The 20,521-nt window shown below is 41.9% G+C and overlaps 1 protein-coding gene across 3 annotated transcripts in view; it reads left to right on the top strand.

Moving 5' to 3' along the window:
* The window catches only part of LARGE1 (LARGE xylosyl- and glucuronyltransferase 1), a 500,680-nt gene that overhangs the window by 425,224 nt on the left and 54,935 nt on the right, over positions 1-20,521 (top strand). For all 3 annotated transcript variants that reach the window (XM_073213795.1, XM_073213797.1, XM_073213796.1), the window contains one exon: positions 1,068-1,193. In XM_073213795.1, coding sequence (XP_073069896.1) covers positions 1,068-1,193 — 126 coding nt within the window. The remainder of the gene's footprint in view (positions 1-1,067; positions 1,194-20,521) is intronic.

Raw genomic sequence — 20,521 nt, 5'->3', positions numbered from 1 at the left:
CATCTTATCAGTTCCTGGGCATCAAAAAAGCAAGCTCACTCTTCATGGTTTCGCTCAGTGTTCAGTTGCCTGATTCACTGATTTCCTACAAAGTTTTCTAATACAGAGGAGCCAAGAACCTCTGTAGGGTTACTTTACTTTTTTTTTTTTTAGCATTGTTATTATTCAGTATTTCCCAAGCAGCCAGAAACTAATTTCCTTTTTCAAACATGAGAGACAGTATAATGAATGAGTCAAAAATCATCCAGGTAGATGTTTAAAACCTGAGGGGAAAGTCATCCTCCATCATCATATTTTAAGTCAGGCCACAATGACTCGAGTGTGTCCCCAAGAGCAAGCAATTGCATGTCCATGTCCAGTGAGGGTAGTTTATCCAGCCATCTCCTTCTGCAAAGGCCCATAATTCACCTCCCAGCACCACCTGTCAGCAGCTAGTTAATAAGTATGGCCTGTTATGAGCGCTTGGAAAAGAGCCCAAAAGAGATAGAGCCTCCCTAGAACAGTCAGAGTGGATTTGGAAATGGGGAGGGAGTGCGTACTCGGGCACCATGACCTGCAGAAATCCAAGGTGCACAGGCATCATCGAGTCTCCTAAAGCCCCAGGAAGAGCTGCAGAAACGGGATCTAATATTTGTCTCTGCCCCTGAGTGAACGGAGCGACTTATCACCCAGCAGTTTCCTCTCCAGGAAGTTCAGGATGGATAGCATAGGGTCCCCGATGAGGTGGAGGGAAGGGCAGAAAAGTGCATTTATTTGATATATTCTAGCTCTGCTCAGAAAGACGTTGCCATTTGCCCCGACGTATGTTTGCTGGATGGCACATTATGAAACTAGCAGGACCCATGAACTTCAAGTCTGCGCAGGGGCATTTCCCCATCTCTCTCCAAATATCATTACTTGGTTCCTAAAGATAAGAGGCAAGGGAAATGCCCCACAGGGCAGGCAAGCCTGTGTTCAGAGCAGGAGGCTCAAGAGAGGCCCTTGTACAACGGATGCAGTGCCTGGAGAGCCGGCATCATCAGCAGAGCCCACCTGACTGTTCTGTGTCTCTGGCTTTTATCCTCCAGGATATTTTCAACGCTGTCATTAAACAGAACCCCTTCCTCGTGTATCAGCTCCCCTGCTTCTGGAACGTGCAGCTGTCGGACCATACCCGCTCCGAGCAGTGCTACAGAGATGTGTCTGATCTAAAGGTAGAGTAAAGACAGGCCATGCTGGGTGTCAGGACATACAGGGAGAGGTAGCGTGAGGTGCCCTGCAGTGGCAGAGGGAAGCTGGATCTGGGAGGACTCCAGGGAAATGAATGGCTCTGAGCTTGGTGTGCAGTGTGGTGAGAGAGATAAGGGCACAAAAGAGCAGGAAAAAGATGTGCTTTCCTTCTTTTTTTTTTTCTTTTCCCCCTCTTGTTTGGGCTTTCTGGAAAGCATAGGGTCACCTAGTGTAAGAACCAGCTTGGGTGGATATTCTTTTTGCCACCCGCCGCTAACTGTTTTGGTTCATGTCAGCAACCAAAATCCAGTCATTCAATTCAAACAAAAACATTTATTGAGAGGCTTTGCCATGTGCCACAGATATGGATATGAATAAGTTCCTACTTCCAAGTCATTCATGGCTAGAGGAGAGAAAAATGTAAGGAAATAAATGTAAAAAAATATATGATAGGTGCTGGGATAGTGGGTAGAGGAAAAAGCAGGCATAAGTGTCTCATTCTACCTCAGCAAGAAGGAACAGTGACAGAAAAGCCTTCATCGTTGGTCTCTAGGTGCCGAACACAGTGGTAGGATCTAGTAGTAGAAAGATGAAGAAGATAGGGTGTGTCAACTATCTACTGCTATAGATAATGCTGCATAACAAACTAGTCTAATAGTGGTTTAAATCAACAACTTATTTAGTAGATGAATCTGCAGGTTGGCGGGATGTTTGCCTGAATTTCACTGGCTTAACCAAGTGGCTCCAGATCAGATGGCCAGTGGCTGGGGCACCTTGGCCCTTCTCTAGTGTTTCATGAACAGGCCAGTCTGGCTTGTGCTCATGGCAAAGGAGAAATGGAAGAGGAAATCCTGGTTGCACATGAGGAAACCTTGAATCCTTGTTGTTAATATCCTATTAGCAAAAGTAGCTATGTGGCTGAGCCCAGAGTTAAGGGATATGTTAAAATTTCTTACCTACAATGGGAGCGCTGAAGAACTGAACTCCTCAGCTGTTCAGTGACAGCCAGGACATGAACCCAGGCCTGTTGACACCAAGCATGTTTGCCTCTCTGGCTGTATCAAAGAGGAAGTAGATTCATGCAACCATAAAGAGTTTATTTCATTTAAAATTTATATCCATTGCCCAAGTAACACTACACTAACATTAATTGCACACTTTAAAAAGGAAAAAGGAACTGAAATCTGGGCTTTCTTAAAAAGTCCATCTTTTCTGATTGGCTTTCGCCCATGCCCACATATTCATTTATATCTTATTTAGGGTCACGATGCACGTAGAATTTTGTGCTCTTCCATTACTTAGCCATTCCTGTGACCTTAGTTGTTTTCATATTTTCACAATATAAAGCATATTGTAATGAACAGCTTAAAGTTCATACCTTCCCAGGAGTGAAATCACAGAGTCAAAAGGAACCTTTTTTTTATTGCACTTGCAGTTCATTGCAGGATATTAGAAAGTATCTAAAAAAGAAATACCTGCATTAGTGATTCTTTCAATTAATATTTATGTAGTTTCTTCAGTATGTCATATACTTGATAGACATGAGGAAAATAGATGCAATATGCAGAAATATGAGCTTGAAGTTCAAAGGGGAGGCAAATAAACAAATCCTATAAGGAAATCTAAAAATGGTGGGTAAAAATACCTTTTAATGTTTTGAAAGCATAGCTGATCAGTCCATAAAGTAAATGAAGTTAGCAGAGGCTAGGAACAGTGATAAAGTCTGAAAAAGGATAAGCAAAAGTGCTGGATCTGACCTTTGCTGGGCAATTGCTGATCTTTGTGGCTAGAAGCCTGGTTTAAAGGGGGGTAACTGCATAACTTATTGTTAAAACAAGGGAATGCTGTTTTGAGTTACACTGGGACAACAGACCTAAATCAAAGTCAGACAAACCATATATATAACTCATTTTATTGAAAAGCTATGCATGGAACTTAGAGTCCAACAGCAAGAAAAACAATTAAAAGACTCATGTCCATGAAAAGTGATATCCTCAATAGATAAACGTTTAAAAATATCCATAGAAGGAGATGATAGAGATTGTTGCCTGTTTTATCCTTGGCTTTACATGAAATAAGTAATGTTTCCTTGAGAATATCTAATTTACAGCCTGTGCTCATATTATTTAGGGGCCTGAAAATATATGTGTCTGGCAGAAATGGAAAAAAAATGAAAGTTTTCCAGGCACCTGGCAAAAACAAACAGATCTGATCTGAAGGAATACTCTCAAATGAGAATTCAGAATTCTTTAGGCAAAGTCTCAAGAAAAATGAGTTCTCAATCAATAATCACTAAACACACAGGGGAATAAGTCACCATGAGAAAGAGCAGAAACTGCAGATTATACAATTAAAACTCAAAGACTGCAAATATTAAAATCATCAAGTATAAAACATATTTTTATAGTGTAAGAAAAAAATATATTGGAAATAGGATGGCGGAACAAGATATTCCCAAAGATGTATAGACCTATTTGTATCAAATAGTACTTTATATAATTATTGAAATTACAAATTAAATGAATATCTTAAGCACTAAATTAGATCTAGCTGAAGAAAGAATTCATGAATTGGAAGAGATAATATGAATACATTACCCAAAATAGAGCACACAGAGAAAAAGAGAAGTATTGAGAGGTTAAGATAATTATGATATGTCTAATTAGACTGTATGAAGGAAATAGAGAAAATTGGAAGTGAGGCATCATTGGATAAGACAGTAAATGGGAATTTTCCAGAACTGTTAAAAGATATCTGTAGCTAAAAGGAAAGTGTTTACCAACCAGCTTAAATAAAGAGAAAACCATACTTAGACCTACAGTCATGAAATTGCAGTGCCCTAAGGAAAAGTGATTTTTAAAATAACCAGAGAGGGAGAAGACAGATTCTCTGCAAAGAAGTTGCATGTGTATAATGAGAGCTCTTAGCAGCAGCAATGGAAGCCAGAAAAGAGTGAAAAATAATATCTTCAATGTGCTGGGAGGCAATAATAACCAATTATATCCCTAGAAAATTATCTTTATTTAATAATGATGATGATATATGTATCAGACAATAACATGAAAGTCAGGAGAGAAGTAACTGGAATTCTAGTATTCTGAGGTCATTATTTTGTGGAGGAAGGAGATGAGATATTAACTTTAGCCACTAAGTTAAGTATCCATACTAACATTTCAAGGTTAAGCTCTGAAAGAATTGAAAAAAAATAGAACGTAACTTATAAATACTTGGTGGATGGGGTAGTGAATGGAATAAGAAAAACTAAAATATCTCAATCATTGTAAAAAGAATGCAAGAAAAGGGAAAAAAAGTGAAGACATAGAAAAAGTAGGGAAATACAGAAAGCAAGAAATCAAGTGATAGAAATAAGTCCAAATATATCAATAACCAAATAAACTAATTTTGGGATTGAAAAGACAAATTGTCAAATTGAATAAGAACAATATCCAACATATGTTATTTATAAGAGACATACCTAACCCCATAACTACCTGAAAAGATTGTAATATTATGGGGAAAGGCTAACAGGCAAATAGCATCCAAAAGAAAACTAGGGTAAATATCTTGATATCAGACAAAACATTGGTAGATACAAAGATGGTCACAATTTAAAAATAAAAAGTTCAGCAGGAAGATAAAGAATTTTAAACTTGTATACATCTCACGCTATAGCATGAGAGAAATTAACAATCTACTACCATAGTAGAATATTTTAATGTATCCTTTTCAAATATTGAAAGTCAGACAAAAAAAAATAGACTTAAAAAAACAGGAAAGATTTGAACTACGCAGTTAAAAAGCTTCATTTATAGGGTAAGTAAGGAATCTTGTACCTAATAAAGAATATACATCCTGAAAACTGAATGAAAATGTCAAAATAAGTTGGAATGAAAGAAGTATGTAGGAAAATGTATAGCCTTAAATTTTGTATTGCAAAGAAGCTAGAAATTAATAAGCCAAGTTTATAACTTAAGATGATATATAAAGAACATTAGAATAAGTTCAAAGAAAATAAAAGACAAGACATAGTAAGAGTAGATACTGATCAACAAATTGCTCAACAAAGTCAAAAGTTAGTTCTTTGAAATGGACCAATAAAATAGACAAAGCTATGGTAGGATTCATTGAGAGGCAGCAGATTCATTTATTCATTCTCTAAATGTTTTTGAGCCAGGAGCTCTGAGTTCTAGGAATACAGCAAAGATTAAAGCAAACAAGTCTCTTACCTTGTGAACTTTTTGATCCAGTAGATGAAGCAGAATTACAGGAGATACTAAGAGATACTAGGAACAAAATTATGTTAATAAATTTAAAAGCTTTTGTAACATGAACAAATTCCTAGAAATGTATAATTTGTCAAAACTGACTTAAGGAAAAAATATAAATCCTAGATTAATCTTCTAGCCTTTAAACCTTCTTTAAAAGTAAACAGCATCCCAGATGGTGAGGAGGTAAGTTCTACCAATTTTTTTTTAATGAAAAGATATTTCCAATTTTAAATAAACTTTTCCAGAGAACAGAAAAAGAGGAACACTTTCTAATCCATTCACTGAGTTCAGAATATCCTTGATACCAAAACCAGACAAGGAGTATATAAGAAAGGAAAATTGCAGGCCTTTTTTACTTATGAATATATAGATGCAAAAATCTTAAGCAAAATATTGGCAAACGAAATCCAACCATGTATAAAATAGATAATATATCACTGCCAACTTGGGTTTTTTCCAGCAAAGACAAAAGTGCTTAACATTGAAATATCCACAAGTGTCATTCAGCATGTTAATAGAGTAAAGGAGAAACACCATATAATTATGTAAATAGATGCAGGAAAGTTACTTGACAAATATTCATTTGTGATAAAAACTCTCATACACAGTATCTACTGGAAACCTGCTGAGCTGGACATTTGGTTAGGGATGTGCTAATTAATTAATGGAAAAGAACAGAGAGCCCAAGAACACCCACACATTTGTGGAAGTTTGATATATGTCCAGCCATTGGAAAAAAAATATAATTGTCCACAAATGATACTAAGACCCCTGATTATCCATATAGAAAAAATGAAGATGGATCCTTACCTCACACCATGCACAAAATTGATTCTAATGGATTAGAGACCTGAAAGTGAAAGGCCAAATTAAACTTTTATTTTTTTAAATTAGGAAATTAGCCTATAACCTTGGAATAGGGAAGAATTTGTTCAACAAGACACAGAAAGCAAATATCATAAATGAAAGGATCAATACATTCAACTGCACTGAAATTAGTAACTCCATCAAAGTGGCCTCAAAAAGAGAAAAACAATAGTTTCAACACATATAACTGACAAAGGACTAGGAAACAAAATAACACAAAGAACTCTTGTTAAGGAAATTGTGCCAATGATATAAACAATCATTGCACTGAATTTTAAAGAAAATGGCCAATAAGCACTTGGAAAGATGTACAACCTCTTTGTTAACCAGGGAAATGAAAACTAAGACCACAAGGAATTCTACACCCACCAAATTGCAAGGTGGTACGATCAAGTCCATTTAATCAGTAGAAAGTCTCCCATGCTATTGGTAAGAGTATAAATGGATACAACCAAATTGGAAAAACACTTTGGCATTATATTATAAAATTAAAACAGTACCTATTTTACAGTCTAGGACCTGGATGTAACTGGTCAAAAATTGAGAAGCAGATGATTTTCTGGAGAAAACACTCCAGGTTCAGCTGTCAGGGAACAAATGACAACAAATTGAAGTGATGCCTATGTCCCCATAATAAGTGACATTTCTTAACCAGGCAGGAGCACAGGAGACTTTTAAACTCAAGTATTATTTTCATATAAAAAAATAAAAATAAATTTCCACAAAAATCTGTACAACTAAAAATCTCTGGCAGACCTTAAAAAAGGAAGGAAATTCTAACATATGCTGCAATGTTGATAATTCATGAAGACATGCTAAGTGAAATAACATAGAAGGACATGTGTATGATTCCACTGATAGGAGGTACCTAAAATAGTAAATGCATAGAGACAGAAAGGAGAACAGTGATTACTGGGGGCTGGGGGGCACATGGCATTTGTAGGTACACACTTCAGTGCAGAGTGATGGAAACATTCTGGTGACGGATAGTAGTGAGGGCTGCACGACAACATGAATGTATTTAATATCGAACTCTCCACTTACAAATGGTTAAAGATGATCAATTCTATGTATATTTCACCACAACAAAAAATAACCTGGGGTGTGGGAGACCTTGGCAGGTGTCTTGTGCAATTGATTGTTCTTAGCAGGATTAGTGTGATTTTTCATTAAAGAAACCAGACAGGTATTCATAAGCCAGTATGTTTGGCATGGTATCTGAGAGCCTCTGAATTGGCAGCCACATAAAGGAAAAATAAAGATGGCATAAATCAAAGGAGACTATTCATTTGTGAACTTGCAACCTAGACATGTTATAGATGTATAGATTTCCACTTAGATTATGGAGGGAGAGAAAAGTGCACAAATGGTTGTGACTCAAGAGAAAGCCAGTGAGTGAGTGCCCTGTCCGAGGGTCTGGTGTGTCTGCATGTGGCATCAGGTTCTGGACACCAGCATTTTATAGATGCCAGCAAAGCTGGCTTGGTCTCCAGGTGTAAGTGTGCCATGCCTGCCCATCCCAAACATTACCATTGCATTCATGGTTCATATTTATGAGTGGTTACTATATGCCAGGCACTGTGATAGGCGCTACTGATGCTGTTGGGGGAAAAAGATAAAGCCATCGGTCACGTGGAGTTATATGTTGGTATTAACAGATGGCCATGCCACTTCAGCATTGCTCACTGGTTGCTTGATTGTTAACACTTTCAAACCTGTCAAACAAGAGTTGGTGAGTTCTCTTTGGCAGCCTATTCTGTATGTAAGTAGAGGAATTTCTGTCAAACGGCAAAATCATAAAGGTAAAGTAAAACCAAGTTTCATTCATAATCTTTTTAGTCAAACCTGAAAAAGAATCCGAAAGTCATTTTACCCACTGATACCTTACTTACCTAAGAAAATCTTACACAGAACCCTAAAATATAGCCAGTATATAAAAAGGGGAGCTGTGTAGGTAGGGAGAGGGTTAAGGGAGGAGGGAGAGAGGTTGGCCTTTGGGCCGTAGCAGGGCGGGACATTGCCTGGAAGCTAAAGGCCTGGCCCAGGAACACAGCGTGTCTGTAGGTCCCTTCAGGCCAGCCTGCACCTCAGATTCCAGGGAAAGGTGCATCTTTCTCATTTTCTATCCTCATATCTTTCTTCTCTTCTTCCTCTTAGTTGCTGGTCACGTTCCTTCCTGGGGATTCTACATATGTACCCTGAACTCCGCTCTCCAGACTCCAAAGGGTAGCCAGGCTGTGAAGCCTGCCTGTGGGACACACGGGGACCTGTGCTGGGTTAGCTGGGGCAAAATGTCAGTTCAAACAAGAAGCCTAAAAATACATTAACCTTGCGTTGCCCGTCTGTCATCCAGGGCTAGGTCTTTCTGCCTGCACACTGTGCAGTGTTATCTCACATAAACACTTATTATGCTTCCTCTTTAGTTCTCAGGATCTTTCCTTAAAGTGGAACAAGAACTTAAGGACTCCCACAAAGCAAGTGAAGGACAGTCCTAGATTTTGGCATTTTCCCCTCTTCCTGGTCCTCTCACCCACACCTAATCCGACAGCCACTTTGTGTTGGGACTTATTTATAGAATCTTTCCAAAGCATTGGGCTTGCCTTTCATGGAAATAGCAACTCTCTGTCTGCATTCACCCAATTCAGAGAATATTTAATGACATTTCCAATTGCACATGGCGTAAAAATACGTTTTGGTAATAAACACACCTAACTCCTGGTAAGCATAGAACTTGATGTATAGGAGCAGATCTGCCCCCACATCCATACCAGAGAAGAGGTTACTAGCCTTAGACTAGTTACTAGCCTGGGTGTCAGCGGCAAGCGTTGTGCTAAGTAGAGTTTGGTTAAGAGAACTTCTCTGGGGAGAAATGGTTTCACTGAGGAAGCAGGAGAATGGTGGCTTTTGGAGCCAAGCAATCCAGTGAATTCTAATGAATTGACAGCTCTTACCAGCTGAAGGACTTGAGTAGATCACTTAACCTCTCCCAGGCTCAGTTACTTCTCCATCAAACGGAAGCCATTATTCTTGGCCCCCTTCTCAGCCAGGCCCCTTGAGGGCTCCGTGGAAATGCACTTGACTCTACCTCCATCTTTTGTGTTTCAAAGACCTTCATTTTTATCTCTTCAGCCTTAGAGCTTGATGACTCAGCCGTCCCTGGCTAGATCTTAAATAAGAGGGAAAGGACCCCAAGGAGCATCTTTTTATCCCTGCACCAGGAACGCAGACTCAGGAGACGAGCAAAGGGACTGAATGTTGGTTGAGAGAGAGGAGCGTGGAGGAGATGCCCAGAAGCTGGGTTCTCGTCTAGTCCTTGAGTTTTCAGTGGACTCAGAGCGAAGGAAGCCTGGCTAGGAAGTGGCAAGCAGAAGGGTCCAGGCCTCGGGTCTCTAAGAGTTCCCAGAGCCCCAGGGCGTGATATGCCTTGATTCTGCCCTCAGGAAGGCCACTGTCTAGTGAGAAGTGACCAGTAAGTAAACAAAATTCCAAGCCAGCATGCTATGTGCTGTGCTATAAAGAAGTAACAGGGTCTACAGGAGCAGGAAGACGGACCCCGTCTGGTCAGGAACATGACGCTGTCGGCATCTTGGAGGGATTTCTGTAGTAAGTCTGAGCTAAACTTGCTATCCAAACTTGGCGCCCTCTTTGTCTCCTGCCTTCACATTATTCCTCAGCCCCTCAGCAACCTTACCATCCCTTTCCCCAGTCCTGTCAAAACCATTGTTCTACCCCTGAAGACTAGGAAGGAGGGACACACCCACATGCAACTTAGGAACAGTGAACCGGTTGCTGGGTAGGCAAGCAACAAGGGACCATCCGCCCGGAAGGCACTGATCCCTTTCTGGGATTGACAAGAAGTACATCTCAGAAAGTAGCTGCCACCAGGACCTCATAGGATGCAATGGAGTTTCCCGGTAGATTGTGTGGGAATGGTGTTCTAGGCATGACATCTCTTAATCTTTACAAAAGTCTATTTTTGTAGACTATTACATGGTCTGCTTTATACATCAGGAACTTAAGGATCATACAGATTGTCACTCGCTTGCTCAGAATCACACAGCTAAATATGGCAGAGCTGAGGTTTGAACTCATGTCTGTCTGACTCTTAAGTCCAGAGTGCTTTTCTGCTGACACAGGGCTGAGTTCCCACTGAATGTATTTTCCCAGAAAAGCATTTTACATGAGGTTAACGATTCTATAGGATTATTCTGTGTGAGCCCTCTTTGGATTAAATGGGCTTTTGAGGGCTAATCCTAGAACAGGGACCCTTAATATAACATTGTCTGCTGGAAAGAACATCTGAATTTTAAGCAGCAGACTCAGAGGCTGACCTTTTTGACTGCCATCTATTCATAAATTGGGAACTGAGTACACTTAGAAGAAAAACTCCTAAAGGAGAAGAGAAAACAAGGCAGCCATACGGGGAAATGATCTATAATCCTCAAGGCAATCTGTAGCATTTACATAACAGGAGTAGCACAAAACTCAAGTTTTAAAACACTCTATAGTACTTAGGTGTCAGTTTTCACATCTCGTGGGGAAATGAGGGGCGCCACACATTCGCATAGCAAGCATGCCGGAGCCGAGCAGACTACAGTGAGAAGTGAGGCAGGGGAAACCCGAGAAAGGGTAATAACAATGATGAATGGGAAGGTTGATTTTCAGGAATTAGGACGGATTGAGGAGCAAAAACCAGTTGCTTTGGGAGAGAAGATCTAAAATACAGAATTACCACCCCCCAAACAGACCCCTTTCTACTTTGGGCCATGCCGGTTTAATTTCATCACACGATTACAGTCCATGGACTCTTATGTGTTTTTCTGTCTCTGAGCGCTACTCAGGCTAGTGAACTGGAGATTTAAATTGGAGGCAGCAGCCCCCTGGTCAGTCCTCCTGCCCTTTGGCCCTGTCTCTGCAGCTCATGACATGGAATCGCTTGCTGACCCAGCGAACACAGCAGAGCACTCGCTGTAGGGCAGGCTGTCCGGCTGACCTCGGGGTCCTTCACCTCTCTCCAGCCAGTGCCCTCACCTGAGAAAGTAGGGAAGCAGTCAGTACTGTGCAGAGAAGGTGTAAAGATTAAAAGGGGTGACACTTACCACAGTTAGTTACTGGGCTGTGGGACAGGTAATGAGCCTGGTATTCTCATTACTGATAATACATCAGTATTGTCCCCACTCTCCCAGAGTAGTTTCCAGTGGGCTGGCGGGCACCGCATGTAAGCAAGGGGTCTTCCTCATGCCGTCCAGTGCTCTCATTTCACAGATAGGAAGTAGGGACCCAAGAGGGGATGCGGCTTGCCTGAGCTTAAGCCCTAGATTGCCGCACATCACCTTGTGCCCTGAGACTGTGCCGGAGAAGCCGAGGGGATTTGGGATCATATAAGCTCTAGTCTTTCATCTTCCCTAATGCTCACCCGCTCTTTGCTTATTTGGTAATTTTCACAACTTAGTTCCTTCGGGTGTTACGGATATAAGTTATCCATCACTGGCTTTGTTACAAGTAGATGGTGAAACAAAGATGCAGTTATTCCTGGAAGCATCATCAAAATGCCCAGAGCCGTGTGATGCCGCTGAAAAGTTTGTCCTACAACAGCACTTTTTGGAGTATGTCTCCACACAGTTCTAAGAACTGTTAGTGGAATTTCTTTAAAGCAGAGGAGAGTTGTGGGCAGGGAGTTCTGTGCATACACCAAAAAGCCTATCATGACATCCGGCCACAAAGAAACCTGATCGATGTTGTTGACCCCCAGTGCTCCCACACATATTCTGTGTCAACACACACAGCAGACCCTTTTGACCATGAAATACCTTGTGAGATACGTACCTTAGAAGCCCCCTGGAAGAAACACCCCCTGGATGTTCTGGGCTCTTTTAAGAAGAAAAGGATTTTGAGAGAGGGAAGCATCAATTAAGCAGTATTTGGTCATTGTGGACACAGAACCACCGAAGTTTCTATGTAGAAATGAGGGTGTTGATAGGTAATAGCATCATTTTTTACCCCCAAATCCCATACTGATGGGAAATGTTTCCAATAGTTATTTTTGAAATGCTCTGTGTATATCACAGATTCTCAAAATAGGTACTTTCCCAGTCACCACCTTTTCATTGAAGGGTCCTGTTAAAGGTGTGTTTTTTTCTCAAAAGTGTGAGATAGCATACTGACAACCGGTAAAGTCCTTTGCCGACACAGTCAAGCTCTGTGTGGTCCATAGATTTTCAGTCATTCCTCATTAGAAAGTGTGGGGAAGTTCTGTGATCTGCCCAGTCTTGCCTTTATAAAATTAACCGAATCAGTGACATCCGATGGTACTTGTGCACCCTGGCTTCAGTGTTTGGTTGCAAACTTGCCTATCAGAGATGCAATAAAGAAATTCAGTACAGGTGCTCCTTCTATAAACATATTGGGAATCCTTTTGATACTCCAATTAAGGCAACTGCCCCTTCAGCAATTTCATATAGGCACTTTCCATAAAACATAAGCATCATTAAAGCAGGAATTTCCTGTTGAGACTATAAATTCTCCAGGACATCTTTCCTTCTGTGCTCACTGAAAAGTCGTTCCTTGTGTATTTCATTATCTAAACAGAATCTTGCAAATATAAGCTGACACACATCAGAATCCTCTGTGCTTTGATTTAACTCCATAGCAAATCTCTCATGTAATTTGTTCCAATACTAGTTTCTTCAGGCCCTCAGCATCTGTTTTCTATGACACGTCCCCCAATATTTGCTGACAAAGGAATTTACTTTGTTTTGGTACCATACTATCTTCTGTGTTTCTTCAGCCATTTTTGCCACAGCAGGAAAAACAAGTGTTTCCCCTTATTGGATTTCAGTATCTTTCGTTTTGATGTATGAAACCTCCAAAGAGACCACTAAACTCTTTTCATGGGATTTTGTGAAACATTGTAAAGTTCTAAGCTGACTTTCACAAGACTTAAAACATCATCAAAAATTTTACAGAGGCTGGTCTCCCTATTCCAAATGCTTTGTTTTTAAAAGTCTTGCTAATCATGCATCTGTGTACTAACATTAAGTAATATCTCAAGGCATAATACACACTTGGGGTGAAGCTCTTCCTTAACGATGGTGGTTGTAAATCCATATTTGAGATAGTCTGGAGAATTTAAAGTTTGGTTTTTGTCTTCTCCCAACTTCTCGTCAGATCTAATTAGGTAAGCATTTCTGTACTTGGGAGGGTAGCTAAAGAAGAGGTCCTATTGGGAGCAGACGTGGTAGCTCAGTGGTTGTCTTGCTGCCTGCAGGAGCTTGTCTTCCTGGTGTTTTCAATCTGTCGCTGCATTGTAGAACTCTGATTTTAAGGCACACTTTTATTTGGAACAGTTTAAGACTTACAGAAGTAGTTCTGGGAGTCCCAAATCCCCTTCATCCAGTCTCAGTTTCCCCTAAGGCTTAACATCTTACATAACAACCGTGAACTTGTCAAAACTGACCAGCCAACATCAGTGTGTTACTGTTAAACCAGACTCGAGGCTTCAGGCTCACTGCCTGGTTTTTCTACTAACCTCCTATGTCCTTAGTCTCGTCTCCTCTGTGACACGTTCTCTGTCTTCCCTTGTTTTCCATGGCTGACCTCGATGGTTGTAAGGCGGGCTGGCCTGATAGTTTATAAAACATCCCTCAAAAAGGGTTCATCCACTAGATTTTTTCCCGATTAGACTGAGTTATGGGTTTTTGGAAAGAATTATCACAGAGGGAAAGAGCGCTCCTCATCACATCCTAGCACAAGGGACCTAACTTCCAAACACGACATCACTAGAGATGCTGACCATCCATCCTCGGTTAAGGCAGTGTGTGCCAGTTTACTTTTTTTTGCTGCCGTACTTCAGTTTTTGGAAGTGAGTTACTACATCCACCCCACACTGGAAACAGGGAGATTGAGTTCTGTCTCCAAGGGAGAGGGCAGAATCTACATAGCACATCGGGGTTCTACCGTAAGGAGGTTTCTCTCTCCCCCTTCATATTTATTAAAACATTTCTTTATATCCATGTAGACTCACATAGATGTATTTGATACCTTGGGTTATAATGCAGAACTCTTCTTAAGATATTTATTCATTTTGTGAGCATTATTTTAGTTGTGTATTATTGTTATGATTAAATGATATTACTGAATGCACTGAAGATGGGTATCAGTATGGTTGGTAGGACACTTACCCAGGCGCAGGACCCAGAACCTCTCAGTACATCGGGCTCCAGCCCTGCCCTCTGCACTGGCAGTTAGATATGAGGGCTCCAGTGGCCCTGTGGCTTGCTCGCTTCCCTTCTCTCTCTCTCCACTTCTGCTTTTCTGTTACTGCCAGCAGGGTGGCTTCTGGAAGCTTCCCAGCCAATATGTAGAGTTTAGTCTTGCAAACAGATCTGTGTCACTCGCTTGCTATGAGCCGGCACTGTTTTGAGCACTGGGTACACAGGAGTGAATGGGATGGTGTCGGCCCTGCTCTCCAGGAGCTGATAGTCTAGCAGAATGTGGATGTCAAACAAGAAAACATGATTGAGTTGGTCATTTCATGGGATAAAACATGCTGTGAAGTCAAAACAGGTAAGTCATGAGCCCAGACCAAAGAGAGAGACCCTCTGCCAATGAGTCTTGGAAAATGACTGTTGACCCTTTGTAGGACTCATGCCCACACTTGAACCCATCCCAGGTCTTAGGAACAGTTACCAATCACTCACTGGCCAGCCTGAGTCACATGCCAGTGCTTCTAGCAGGTCAAGCATGACCTGTAGTCCCTTTAGACTCATAGGAAGGAGGCAGGGTCTGGTTCTGTGACAGAATGAAGCAAGACACACAGAAAAGCGATCATGGGCCACTCCAAAAGGTGCCCGCTGGGAACCAGCTGCCTTTCCCAGGTTTCCGAGCAGTGATTTATATGGCAACCACCCCCAAGGGCATTACTAACATCCCACCAAACTGGCAGAAGTTCCACCAGACCCCAAACCCAGTGGCTCCTCAGCCAGCCTTGGTAGAATCCCCCAGCTAAGGACTCCATGCCTGTCTTCTAGAGGCAGAATCTGTCCCTCTCTCCTTCCTGTCCCCAGGACAACAGACGCACTCCTCAGGAGGACACCTCTGGGGTTTCTGTGAAGTCTCAGTAAAGTCTTACTAAGTAATTCCTAGAGAGAGGAGGAACACAGGGCTGGCGGTCATCCACAGGTCTTACGTTAGTTGTCTGTAGAGAAGCCACATGAAGGCAACATTCATTGAAGATTCTTGTCCTGTTTGAATCGGTTTTCCATTCCTGCTATCCATGGTGCATCAGGAATTCTTCACACATTCCAAAATCCAGTCCCATCAGTTGTTACCCCATTGTATAGAAGAAAAAAAATCATTGGCCATGATGCACGTCAGAGAATACACTAGATCTTCTCATGGATGCATGACCCTCCCAGCCCTGAATGTTACCAAAGGTCTCCATTTTCCTGTTGTCATTTTTCTCTCTTCCCAGCCTCTACCTCCTCCTCGGCAGGGAAAAATAAGTAATGTTACAGAGGACAGAGCGAGAAAGGATTGGGGATAGGACAGGGCCTCGGATTCAGGTACTGGCCTAAGTGTGTACATTTTCCAGATGAAGGGACTAAATAATCACTGAATTTGATCTGTTCTTTTCATCTTTCCCAGGTAATGATGCATTTTTGTCTGGGAAGAATTTTTTTTTTTTCTGGGACATGTAAAAACTGAGAAGCAACAGGAACCTATGTAAAAGGAGGCAAAAAAGTCACAGAGCATTTGTGCCTCGACCTGTGAGAGTCAAGGACACTCTTCTTATTTAATAGCCAGTAACCTGGTAATTGTCAGGAATGGGAAGAGAGAGGGAATAGCATCTTCAGCCATTGGTGGGGGGCGTAAAACCTGGAGTGGATTCCACGGCAGCAGGCAAACCCTAACCATGCCTGTCATGGGCATGCAAAGTTAGACAGAATGAAGTATGTGCATTCCGGAGACCCGCAGGGACGGAGCCCCATTACCTGTGCTCCAGGCTCCATGGTGGACACCTTTATATCTCTTGTCTCCTTGATCCTCTGAAGCAGGTGTTATTATTTCCTTTTAACAGATGGAAAAATAGAGTGTCAAAGACCTTAAGGTGTTTGGGTGACAGAGTGGGGAAGAAGAGGGGGTAAAATGGGCCTCGCTCCCCTGCTGGTTAGCAGTCTCCAAGCATTCCAGTATGTGAAACCCACCGTAAAGAGCTGGCCTTCCTGAATAGCCCCCCTTCAGTCATCTCCTTGAGGTCTAGCCAAGAGGAGATGGCTCCTGGCATAGCTTCTTCTCTGGGCTCTATTTTCTGTACCCATCCTGCCTACAGGCACCCCCGCCAACCCATTTTAGATCTTTTTTCTCATTCCTCCTTCCCACATAGAGACCCTGTGGGTCATCCAGTCTTCCTAGTTGGTAAAGTGGCTGTCTTGAAGTTAAAACGTAGGTTTCTTTAGTAACTTAATGAGCACATGCTTTGCACCTTCATGTCCATCAGTCCATTCATCTTGGTTGTGACCACAGACTGCAGGGGGCGCTGTCCCCACCCTATTAGGCAATTTAATGCAGGCCACTGAGCTGGTGGGAGCTGGAGCTGGACCGCTGTGTCCATCTGCTCATCACTTTGACCATGCATCACAATCCTCACCATGACAAGGAAAGGGATTTGTGAGACTGTTGTCCTTTTGAAATACCCAACAAGGAAAGAACAGAGGAATCTTAAACTCCTTCAAGAGAAAATGACAAGCTGTTTGGCCCTTAGACAAAGCAAAGGGGAAATACATTCCTCCATCCTAAAGCCCATATTAATAGGGCTTTTATCAATGATTTGCTGTAGACAGAATGGGAGGATTATTGAGAATGGCATCATCGTGGTTTCCATTCTTGAACCACAGGGCAGCTGTTGAACACTAACTGCCTGCCTGGCACTGTGGCACTCCAAAAGAAAAGTAAGTCATGCTCCCAGGCAGCCGAGAAATTCACATTACAGTGCTGCCAGGTGTAATTATTTATGTAAGTAAATAATTACAAGAGTATGTGATGAGTTCTCCAAGAGAGATGAGTGCAAGAGTCTATGGAGCACTATGGAAGGACCAGTAACTGCCTTGGGAATGCTTACAAAAGGAATCAGAAAAACCAATTTTCAGAGGCTTGAAATAAAATAGGGCATTTGAATTTCTAAGCTAAGAATTGTGGAGTAGGTAGCAGTAGATGTTAGTCTCAGAAAGCAGTGCTTTGACCCCTCCCTCCGAGTCACAGGGTGGCTGTCACGGTTCCAGTCATGCTTCTCTGTACACAGCAGTGGGGTGGGAGGAGGGCTGCACTCTATCTGAACCTTATGATTAGGACATCAGATATATGCTTCCCCATGTATCTTTTTGGGGCAGTCCTAGGTCACATGGCCACCCCCAAGTTGCAAGGGTGTTTGGGAAATCAGAGAAGGGGATCACCATGATTAGCTTAGATTTTAAAGGGCTCATCCATGCTCAGGATTGCAGCTACACACAAAGTTGGTGTTCTGTTAGGAATGAACGATGCAATGGAGAGACATATAGGAGGCAACCTTCTGCCACATGTGGTTGGGGAAAGACTCATTGAAGAGAGGTGCATTTGAGATCCGCCATGAAGAACAAGCAGGCAGTCACATGATAGAGAAGAAATTGGGGCATAGACCTAGGGAGGGAGGGAGGAAAAGCGTATGCAGAGGCACTAAGTTGTGAAAGACAGGTTCAGGAAATATCAAGGAATTCTTTCAGCCTGGAGATAGAGCTGAAATTTTAAGTGGGAACCAGTTCTCGAGAGACTTAACTGCCAGGTGAGGAGATAGATGTCATTCTGTGGGCCATAGAAAATCAGTAGAGGTCTTCAGACAGAGACCCATTTTCCAAACACCCTTTTATCCCAGTAACTTGGAAGATGTAAGGCTCATGTTCTTATTCACCTGGCATTTGCATACAACCTCTGATTCTTAGCATTTTTGCAGCATGAATTATTTTTATCGATCCCCTGGGTTCTAAGTACTTCAGAAGCCAGAGTTTTGGCTGAACTCTTTCCCCAGCCTCGTCCTTGTACTGAGGTCTTGTTTCTGCCTTTGAAACGTTTTTCCCTGTGTCCTTGATGGGTGATAGAGTTTCTTTTTTTTTTCCTTTAATCACATTGACTTCTGCTGTCTTCCCAGATGATGTTTAAGTTTCCTGGACAGTAATCAATTTCTGTCAATTTCTCTGTCTCACTGCAGGCTGACTCCAAGTCTGCACATGTACTCAACCTTTACAGACATTTCAGATCCAATCAGATCACACCCATGGGGTCCCTAATACCTGGCCCCTTCTGCAGCCCACCTGGCATGCAACCTGGATACCTCCCTCTCTGCTTCCTGCCACACTAGAGATTCAGCCCATGTATCTGGGATGCCCACCCTGCAGCCTTAGTTATCACAGGAATGGGTGGGGTCTCTGTAGTTGGGATGGAAAGGTAGGTTTTATTTCTGATCCTGTAATTTTTCTATAAATTTCACATTCATGTCTGTAAACAGAGTCATTTAATGATTATAGATATGGGAGAAATAAGGGAGATATTCTTAATGTCTATCTCATTGGGTTCGAATCCTAACTGTCCTGCTTTCTAGCTGTGTAACTTCAGTTTGCTGAACTTTCCTCACCTGTAAGCTGGGATAATGAGAATCACTTATCGTGCTGAATAAAGAGTAAATGAGCTATGACAAGGGATGTGTTCAGAGCAGTGCTTGGCATGTAGCAAACATCCACTGTAAGTGAGCTGCTAATAATAATTATTACTATGCTAATGTGCCTCAGCAAGTGGGGTAGGTTATGAGAGGTTTCACCACAAGCCTCAGAGACTCACGTGCACTTACCAGTTCCTCGCAAAAATGTGTTTTGGGCACATTTTCCAGTGTCATTTTGTCTCGTGGATAAAAGCTTATCGGTAAATGTCATCTACATCACCAGCTTGCTGCCCCCGAGGCAGCAATATGAGTGATTTTGTCCCTCGAGGAACCAGGAAATGACCTTTCTCAGTAGTCAGACAAGTGCTGATGAAAATTACCAGCAATGCCAATCCTGAGTTGGATTTCCAGAATCAGGCATGTGGTTTAATGCAAGGAGCAATGACCCAGGAGATGAAACTGGTACATACAACTTCTCCCTCTGCTGTGTGACTCTGGGCAAGTCGCTTTCTTCCTCTGGGCCTTGGTTTCTTTACACTTGAAGTGGAACAATATTAACAACCTCTCTTTAGCTTCGATTTAAAGACAGAGATTATGCTTACAACTTAAAATGGATGGATATTTAATATCTGCCTTTCCCTCCCAGTTGTAAGTTTCATAAAGAGTCATAATCTCTTGTGTTCCTCTTGGCATTTACGGCCCCTGTCACAGCACATAGATGGTGCTCATTTTAATACCTGTTGAATGAATGAATGATGTGGTAGAAAGAAAAAGATTTGGAAGCAAGCCAGATGCAATTTTGTGTTACGATTGGCTATTTATTAGCTGAAGGACCCTATGCATGTCTGAGTCTCAGGATTATTGTCTGTAAAATGGGGATAATAATAGAAACAACCTTACCAGGTTATTTCCAGGACTGAATATGAGAAAACACACACTCAAAAACAACCTTGGCCTAATGTCTAGCATATAATGGGAGTTAGATAAACAATAGCTATTTTTTTACTTCTCTAGAGCCTAGCAGAGGAGAAAGAAGTATTTGGTATTCTGAGGCTTAAAAACTAAGGTAAAAAAGACAAATCTGAATATATATATTAATAGACTTGGAGCAAGCTTACCTATCACCGGGCAGCCAGTGGCAAAGGGTTTTCCAAAACCCCCTTGGCCTGCTGGTGACCCCACCACCTTCTTCCCCACCTCCTTTAACTCTGCTGCTTTTTTTATCACACCAGTATTTGCCTGTAGGCAATACCCCAACCCAGATCCTTGAGCAGATACAGAACAAAATGAGGTATAACGGGTTAAGAGATTGCCTAGAGTAGGAGGATGCCACGAGACCAAAGTCCCCGTCCTAACTCTGACCTGGTCCAAACTCAATGTGTGATCTTGAGCAAGTCACCTGTCCTCCAGAAACCTCCCTTTCCTCACCTGTAAAGGGGTCATCCCATTGACAGTAGTTAGGAACTTGGGGTTTGGGGTTTAGAACCGGCTT

Source organism: Manis javanica, chromosome 10 (genome assembly GCF_040802235.1).
Source record: "Manis javanica isolate MJ-LG chromosome 10, MJ_LKY, whole genome shotgun sequence".
Taxonomy (NCBI): domain Eukaryota; kingdom Metazoa; phylum Chordata; class Mammalia; order Pholidota; family Manidae; genus Manis; species Manis javanica.
The sequence above is the reverse complement of the archived record's forward strand: the minus strand, read 5'-3'. Positions and strand labels throughout refer to the sequence as shown.